General features: G+C 41.2%; 1 protein-coding gene across 1 annotated transcript; it reads left to right on the forward strand.

Annotated features, from left to right (window-relative positions):
* Positions 1-8,011: 8,011 nt before the first annotated feature.
* LOC104280083 (RNA-directed DNA polymerase from mobile element jockey-like) lies at positions 8,012-9,403 on the forward strand (the record flags this gene model as incomplete). Its single annotated transcript, XM_009877624.1, is given in 3 exon segments — positions 8,012-9,103; positions 9,105-9,165; positions 9,168-9,403. Coding segments are annotated over 3 exon segments (1,389 nt in total), but the record flags the coding sequence as incomplete, so codon positions are not given.
* Positions 9,404-9,623: the final 220 nt, after the last annotated feature.

The raw sequence follows: 9,623 nt of genomic DNA on the forward strand, positions 1-9,623 counted from the left end.
TGCTCAGAGGAGTTGTCCTACTCCTGATGTAACATCATATGGAGCAATCTGAGGCTGATTCACTCATTTGTTGACATCTGCATCTTCCTAATTCAGAAACAGACTGAACAAAGTTTAGCTAACTAGGCAACTCCACTTAGAATTCTGAAAAACAAAAGGCATATGCCAGTTTACAATAATTTGTTAAACTGCAATATCCGACTTCACAGTGAAATACAAGAGCTGAGTGTGGCTTAAATGAAAAGAAAAAACCACTGAGCTTAGGACTGATATGTGTGAAACAAGTAAAATCCACTTGGATTCTTTTATATTAAAGCCCAACTGATAAAAATAAATGGAAATTTTGCCACCCAAAAGAATTGGGAAACTGCTCTCTGTGAGAAGTTGAAAAACCCAGCTGCCTAGGTTTTTAGCACAAGGGGCATAGGAGTGAGAACATAAAAAAGAGCTGTGTATCCTTTCCAGTTCAAATACACAGTAAGCATAATAAAGGTAAGTGGATTAAGGATTGCAAGTTGACTAGAGAAATCTGAAGAAGGCATGCATTTTTCACATTTTTTAATTTTTCTTTTCTTGTGGTCTCAGGTTGTTTTACATCCCTTTGATACTTCCTTTGAAATTCAGTTGTTCAAGTCATAGAATCATAGAATCATAGAATGGCATAGGCTGGAAGGGACCTTAGAGATCATCTACTCCAACTTCCCTGTTGTGGGCAGGGACGCCACCTCTCGACTAGACCAGGCAACACATGGGGACCGAGTGGGAATTGAACCCGCGACCTCGGTGTCAGTCATTGTTGTCAGCACTGCGCTCAAACCACTGAGCTAACCGGCCCCCTAAGTCAAGAGTGGGACTCTTCAAATTTCAGGAAGGAACTTGACCGTACTGGAATTTCCAGCACATGAGTTCTCTAGGAAAGGAACTTCCTAGGCAGAATATTTGCCACTGGGTGACTACACTGGGAGCGGATTATGCGTATATAGAGAACAACTAATTAAAACCCTAAAGAAAATGTGCAACAGTCTGGCAAGCCGTCTGACAAATGGACCAACTTCCCTGTCTCTGAATACCAGAAAACAGGTTTTTATCTTGCCAAGAGCAAAGGAAAGCTGTGTGCTGCCAAAGTATGTGGGAAGGGTGGGTTTCTGCAGGTGTGTGGTACCACCCTGTGCCAGAGGCTGATGTGTCCCCCCCCAGGGTGGCTCTGTGGCCAAAGCTTGGCAGCTCAGCATCAAAGACCTGATGAGAGATGAGCTTGTGTAGTTGAGGAGTGTACTTGGGTTTTCTTAGAACAGCTTTTGTGGTGGAGTGTTAAAAAGCAGCATAAGGAGGAGAGTAGCATCTTAAAACAGCAGAGCTCTTGGTTGGGGCAGTGAAGATCTACTTCACATTTGGTTTATCAGCATCTAGAGAGTGAGAAGAAGGAATAATAAATTAAGCAGTATCCTGCCCAAGCATTCTGTGGCTGTGTACATACGTATCTATATGAACAAATGTTGAAAACCATGTTTTAACAAAAACAATGTTTTTGAAAATTTTGGGAGTTTTTTTAATAATAACACATTGTTAACACTTAAGCTATTATCTATTTTGGGCTAGCCAGATTATTAAACTTCCGTTTAATAAGTCTGAAGAAGAGAAATTTCCTAGCTGATTATGAAAGTGTACCTCAGAAGCAGAGTGTGAGGCTCTGTCTCCATGTATAAGGCAATAATTGAAGATGCTAGTTTTATGTTCCCATAGCACTTGGGAGCGTTCAAACATTGAATAATATAAAAATTTATCAGTGAAAAAAGTTAGTCTGTACTCCATTTCATAGACCGACACTACTCAAGTTTGCGAGTCTGTGTATATGTTGTATATGATGTCTCTTCATCTCAGTCTAGTGTGAGGAGTTTCGAGTGTTGTGCCTGCGCAATCCCAAGCATCCAGAGAAAGTCGAAGTATTTGTAGGTTCCTGATTTGGGGAAGCTGGAAAAATAGAGAAAGGCTTGGTCGTTTTTGTAAGTGGTGACTACACGTACAGATAATAATTCTCTGCCTCCCAGAAAATGCCTTATTATATCTAGATAAATTAGGAATTAACAATTCCTAAAATTATCTTTTTGTCTTTATAATTTAATTTGCATTTCTACTTCACTACTTCTCCTTCACTAGTAAGGATAGCTGTGAAATTCTCCTTGGCTCCTTCTTCCTCAGCAGACTTGGAACTGCTTTTTGAAGGAAAATATTCTGGTTTTAGCTAGCCAAATCTTGAACTTCCCTTCACTGCTGTGTTTCCCTGGGATACCAGTCTGTCTCAAGACTTTCAGGAAGTGAAGCAATTAAGAGGCACTATAGTAAAGAGAAGGTAAAAGTGAAAAACAAACTGCCTTTTAAACTCCATGTAACGTAACGTAACGTAATGTAAGGATCATCAGTGCCTTCTATTTGCCTGAAGACTGAGGGCTACACTGGGGAGAGGGGAGTCCAATAATATGAGATGTTTCGGACATCTGATTGAGAAGAAGAGAAATACTTTAAAGCAGGCACTGAGTAGGCCTATAACATTTATTTTGCATATGGTTCTGTTAGTTTTAGTAGCTATTTCCAGAAGAAAAAGACCAAGAGGACAAAGAGATGAGAGAAATAGCTGACCAGATTGGCTAGCAGAGGAAGGAGGAGCGGAGCGTGAAGGATAGCCAGTGGCAAGGAGTAGGACAGGAGTGGAAGGGGTGGGATGCAGCTCACCTGCAGGGCCAGCAGCACACGAAGCTGCACCGTGCTGCCTGGCGAATCGTGCCAGTTCTGCTTGGGAGGAGGGGATCGCTGTGGCAGACTGTCACGGGGCAGGGGGGAAGATGAGCAATCACATCTTGCCTCAGCAGTTGCTTCACCGAAGGAGAAAAAAAAAATCTTGAAAAAAAATTGAGAATTAGGTAGTGCAACTTGCTTGAGTTTTTTTGCTTTTCATAAAATCCTGGTTCTTTAGTATAAGTTGATTGATGTCTGCATGTGTTAAAAGTGAATTAATTAAGGAGTAGAGAGCTCAGTATAATTTTTATCTTTCTGTGTGAGGCTGGGGCTGATGTTTTATACTAAGCCATTTCCATTCAAACCTAGTGCTTTACACTGTAGTTCATTCCTGTTAGAATAGCTTGTCTCATGTCCTAAAATAGTTGGCAAGTTTATGTAGCAACGTAACAAGAGTGCTGGGCTCCCTGGCTCCATACCATCACATTTGCTTGCACTACTTAGAAATGTACAGGTTACATCTGAAATACCTTATTGAGCCTTCACCAAAAGCCTTCCTGCAGCGACTCTTGCTGAGCATGTAATGATCTGAGCTAGTGGTGTTTCTTAGTTTGAACTAATTTTTAGATGCCTTCTGGATATTATATTTGTCCTGGGAAAAATCTGGGAAAACCTTTTACACAAGAGATCAATTCTTCCCTATTAGAAAAGTTAAGTTGAAAGTATGTCATATTCTCCCAGTACATACCATCAAAGGATGCATCTTCACAGGAGGCACAAAACACAGTGTTAGAGCACAGCTACCTGAAAGCTTGAGCTAAGGTAAGGGGAAATAATCACAAAGCACCTTTTTTAGATGCTGCTTTGGCACTTGCTGGAAAGCAAAGAAATGCCTTGTCTTGAAGAGCTGACATTTGAAGGGAATGTTTTATATTTGGTTGTTATTGGTTTTGTTGGGGTTTCTTTTATGGTCAAAAATTGTCATCCCCTGACCTGGTGATGGGTTTTCTATCTACCCACCACTGCTAGGGCACCTTCACCCTGCCTTGCTCACCTGCTGCTGTCTTCATGCTAGCAGCTCAAGTTTTCAAAAATGTTTGAGTAACTAGCTTGAAGTGTATTTTAAAGTGGCCTACAATTTAGGATGCTCTTGGAAAGTCAGACCTTTTCAATCTGGCAGACCCTGTTTGACTAAAGGACACCAATACCCCCTGGGACGGAATTGTGTGTCCGTCCCACCCCACCTCCTTTTTTAAAACTCTGCCACGCAAACCTCTCTGCTCCTTTCGCCTTGGTTCTCCATATTTCAGTCTGCAGCAGTGCCCCTTAAGCAATGTATCATCTAGGTAGGAACTTCTTCCTTGGATTATATTTGAGAGTACAATAACTTGGCTTGTGAGGGCCCTCTTATATCATTTTTACCCAAAACAAAGTGATGAATCTGAAGCACTTCTCAGTGTGAGTCATGCTTCACTTGAAAAGTAACAGCAACTTGAGAATAAAAATAATGTTGGGAAGAAAGAAACTGGTAGGTTACGTCCACAAACTGTCTGTCACCTGCAGTCAATGCTAGTTACATCTACTTTCCCCAAGGCATCTTCTGCCTACAATTAATGCAAAAGCTGCCTGCTCTGCAAATGTGACAACTGCTCTTGTGTTAAACATAGAGAATTTGGACTGACAAGACTTTGTTTTCCTGCTAACTCAGCAACGCAACAGGTACAGGTACCAAGCTCGTGGCTTGTTGTTTTCCATCACCAAGAGGCTTAGACATGTGGCCACATGCCTTCTGAAATGTGTCTGAGAAGCATCTATATAGTCCTTGAAATGCCAGAGAGAGGGGCTGCAGCACAAATAGCAAGGTGAGTTTGATTAGCTCACACAGTATTACTTCAGTGTTAAGGCCTTCACATGCAGAGTTGGTATTCTGATTTCAGCAGTAGCTAAAAATATATTTTTGCTTATTTCATTTATTTTATACTTTTATGTTTCATGTATGTTTATGATGGTTTTTTTAATTTTATTTCACACTGGGAAATACTGTAATGCTTTCAAGACTTCTTGGCTAATAAATAAATATCATGAAAATTAAGTGAAAAATATTGGTTTCTTCTGTGAGTTTATTTGATTTTTATTAGTAATGCTAGCTGAAGTGCAGTCATTAGGATACTTACATGCATATGTTGAATATAAAGCAGGTGTATGGGACAGGACTTCGGAAAGTACTTAGCATTTGTCCAGTTGTGTGTGTTAATATGAATAGCAAAGCTTTTGACTTCTACAGGAGCAGAGTTTGGCTGCTGTTAGGTGCTTTTTTTTTTTTATAATCCTTTAAAAGAGGATGGAAACAATTTCATATTAGCAGTTCTCAGATGCATCAAAATGGCTAGTCTTTAGGACCTTTTTTGTCCCTGATCTCCTTGCTGAGAGCACTAATTTCTGTCAGAGTTTATGTGCCTTCCCGTCTGTTTGGATCTGCTTTAAAATCATCAATGTATTAATAAAGACTTGATAAAAATCTTCATTATTTTACAGAACCTTACACTTATTTAGTGTTTTGCTGTACAGAAAAACAAGGGTCTTATACTGAAGAGCTCAGAGCCTAAGCAGATGCAATGGCAACAAGTGGAGATGACAAAGTAAAATGCCAAAGCTAAGTAATGAGAGAAGTGGATAGCAGTGATTTACTAAGACAATTGGTCAAAACATGTGCCTGTCAAATTAGTCTACATATTTAATGAAGAAAAACCCTATAGATGCATATATGATTGACGTCCTTCATGGACTGATTTTCAGGAGATTAGTGGAGAAGAAATCACAAAGTCAAGAAACAGCTGAGGAGGAATGGATGATGAGAGAGAAATGCAAGCGTGTTTACAGGACGGGTGAGCTGAGCACCATGAGCAGAGAGGAGGAAGACCAGGGGACAGTGCGCATCAAGGCCAGAAAAGAGGCAGTCACACAACTCTGGTCTGAAGAGACTGGTGCTGCAAAACCTGACACGCTGAAAATGGCCAGACTGATTGTACCCAGTTATCTCCTTTATGCAAACTTCACTGTGGATATTTTTGCTAAGATAGTATTTGTTGCCTGATTTTATTGTTCTCCAAAGTAGCTATTGCTGTCACCAGATGGATAACTCAGTCGAGGTCAGAAAATATTCACGGGGAAGCTCTGCTTGTGATTATTGCTTTTGCTGCAGCAAATGAACACTCGCTAAAATTCCTTTTCTGATGTCTATGTATTGATGTGACTTGATGATGTCTGACTGACCTTTGCCCTGCTCTGTGATTATGTTGCTGATATCACTGATTATTTTTTTACTAAATATCATCTTGCCCAGGGGCTGTGGCTGAGGAGCCTGAGTTGTCTGAATGGACGCCTCTCAACCTCAAAATTTATTCCCGGAGCCTCAGAAAAGCATAAATTAGAAAATGCAGTGCATAGCTCCTGACTCCCAGCCCTTGCCTGAATATTAAGGGCTAGTCATTTAGAAAATTGTGAGTAGTTTTAGATTTGCTTGCTCTTTGTTTTGCTGGCACAATCTTCTGATAGAGTATCTGCATGCTTTAACTTACATCTTCCCAAGACACCCTTCTTAAGCAAAAAAAACAAAAAAAACCAAAAAAAACCCCAAAACTGTTATCATTACACAGATGGGAAATTAATGGGTATAAAAAAACCCCAGCATTTTGTCAAGATTCACACAGGAAATCTGTGATCAAGTATTACACTGAAAACACATCACTGTAAGTTTAGTGACCAGATGTGGAAGTCAGTTTTCTTTGTAAAGTATCTTCTTGCAATCTGCTCTGTTAGTTGCTACTAGACTCAGCAGGTGCTTGTAAACCTCAGTTTTTGGATTTGAGTAGACCAGAATAGTAGAATTAATTATTTTATGTATTCCAGTAAGCTCTAGGCACTAATGTCAACTCTTACTGGTTTTTCAGTATATAACACTATACTGATGGATATGGGAAAAGAGACTTAAAGCTTTTTGAGCGTTCCAGTGGAGCACTTTATACACTTATTTGCCTTAAAATGTTTTTGCATCACAATTTGTAATTAAAGTCTCCAGTCTGCTATTAAAAGTTAGCAGTGTAGAATCAGATAAATTATTAAGATGCCTTACATTTACTGCTCTATCATACAGAAATCTTTAAGCTGAACAAAAATTTTGCCAAATTGAATTCTCAAGGAGGTAAAATTCACAGTTTCTTGCTAACATTGTGACAAAACTAATTTTTCACCTTCTGCTCAATTACTCGTTTAGATATTTTGTCTTTTCTTAGATCCCTCTATTTGCCATAAAATTTTCTTAAGAGTTTCATTTTGTGAACAGGCATTCTGTTAAATACATAAGTGGATTCAATGAAATATAGTTGCACTTTGAGCAGACTTTTCTGCCTTCTCCGTAGTTCTAAAACCTGTCTGTTTTGATCTTTTAGATACTGACCATAGCTGACTTGGTTGTTCAAGCTAATATTTACCTGGCAGATATTCATTGTCCATGGCTGAGGCAGGTGTAGCACTGAAGCTTTAGCCTTACAATGTTTTCTTTCAGAAAAATGGCTAATCTATTTCATTAAAGAAACATGGGAGGGTATAGAGACTCTTAGAGTAGGTATTTGACCAGAGAGGAAAACAAACTTTAGAACTTTAAATCTATTCTTAAACAGACTGTGTGTTCACATGTATTTTAGAGGGAGAAGAGGATGTGGTTCTATCAACCAAAAGTTATATTTCAATAATCTTTAATACTTTCAGTTCAATTTCCACTTTCTTTTTACTTTTGTGTTGCCAATCTCTTAATTGGTTTTCACTTTAGGACTGGAAAATTAGATATATACCTTTAAGTAAAAAAATGTGCACAGACACTGGTTCAACCATCCAGGATGTTCCTGGATTGCATTGATGGCAAATTCCTCCTCCAAATAGTAAAGGAACTAACAAGAAGAGATGCTATGCTGGACCTTGTTCTCACCAACAGGGAAGGGCTGGTGAGCAACATGAGGCTCAGGGATAGCCTTGGCTGCAGTGACCGTGAAGCGATAGAATTCAAGATCCTCAGGGCAACTAGAAGGGTATATTCCAAGCTTATGACCCTGGACTTCAGGCACACAGGCTTCAATTGCTTCAGGGATCTGAAGGCCAAAGTGCCTTGGGACAAAGCCCTAGAGGGAAGGGGTCAGTATTCAAGGATTACCTTATTCGTGTCCAAAAGCAAAGTATACCAACAAAGAGGAAGGCAGGAAAGAGTAATAGGAGACCTGCCTGGATGAGCAAGGAGGTTCTGGACACACTGTCATACAAAAAGAAAATTTACAAGGAGTGGAAGATAGGACGGCTAGAGCAGGGGGCGTATAAGGAAGCTGCCCGAGCAGCAAGACACAAGGTTAGAAAAGCGAAAGTTCATTTAGAATTAAATCTAGCCAGGGAGATCAAGGGAAACAGCAAAGGTTTCTACAGGTATATTAATGGTAAGAAAACGATCAGGGAAGGTCTGGGACCCCTCAAAAAGGAAAAGGGTGAACTGATGAAAAGTGATTTGGAGAAGGCCGAGGTTCTCAATAACTTCTTTTCCTCTGTCCTCACTCACAAGGGCTTCAGCCACACTCCTGAAGTCACAGAAGAAAACGGCAGGGGTTGGACAAATGAACTGCCCATTGTAACTGAAGATCAGGTTCGCGACCATCTGATGAACCTGAAAGTGTGCAAGTCCATGGGACCCAAAGGGGTACACCCACAGGTACTGGTGGATGAGATTGCTAAACCTCTCTCTATTACATTCCAAAAGTCATGGCAGTCCGGTGAAGTCTGCATTGACTGGAAAAGGGGAAACATAATCCCCATTTTCAAAAAGGGAAAGAAGGATGAACCGGGTAACTATAGGCCAGTCAGTGTCACCTCCGTGCCTAGTAAGATCATGGAGCAGATCCTCCTTGAGGCACTGCTGAGGCAGAAGAATAACGAAGAAGTGATTGAGTACAGTCAGCATGACTTCACCAAGGGCAAATCATGCCTGACAAACCTGGTGGCCTTCTATGAGAAGGTCACAACATCAATAGACAAGGGAAGAGCAACTGACGTCATTTACTTGGACCTGATCAAAGCCTTTGACGCTGTCCCGCATGACATCCTGGTCTCCAAGCTGATAAAATACGGGTTTGATGGATGGACAATTCACTGGATAAAGAACTGGCTTGATAGCTGCACCCAAAGAGTGGCTGTCAATGGGTCCATGTCCAAGTGGAAGCCAGTGACAAGTGGAGTCCCTCAAGGATCAGTACTGGGACCAGTCTTAACATCTTCATCAGTGACATTCAGTGAGTTTGTTGATGACACGAAGTTGTGTGACACGCTGGAAGGTTAAGGATGCCATCCAGAGGGACCTTGACAAGCTAGAGAGGTGGGCCCAGGCCAACCTCATGAAGGTCACAACACCAAGTGCAAGGGCCTCCATGTGGGTCTGGGCAATCCCAAGCACCAATATAGGCTGGGCAGTGACTGGCTTGAGAGCAGCCCTGAAGAAAAGGACTTGGGGGTACTGATGGGCAAGGAGCTCAACATGAGCCGTCAGCATGCACTTGCAGCCCAGAAAGCCAGTCGTGTCCTGGGCTGCATCAAGAGGTACATGGCCAACAGGTTGAGGGAGGTGATTCTTCCCCTCTACTCTCATGAGACCTCACCTGGAGTACTGTGTCCAGTTCTGGAGCCCCCACTACAAGAAAGATATGGATGTGCTGGAGCATATCCAGAGAAGGGCCATGAGGATGATTAGAGGGCTGGAGCACCTCTTCTGTGAAGACAGACTGAGAGAGTTGAGGCTGTTCAGTCTGCAGAAAAGAAGGCTCCGAGGAGACCTTATTGTGGCCTTCCAGTATCTCAAG

Source organism: Apaloderma vittatum, unplaced genomic scaffold (assembly GCF_000703405.1).
Source record: "Apaloderma vittatum isolate BGI_N311 unplaced genomic scaffold, ASM70340v1 scaffold11441, whole genome shotgun sequence".
In the NCBI taxonomy this organism is placed as follows: Eukaryota; Metazoa; Chordata; class Aves; order Trogoniformes; family Trogonidae; genus Apaloderma; species Apaloderma vittatum.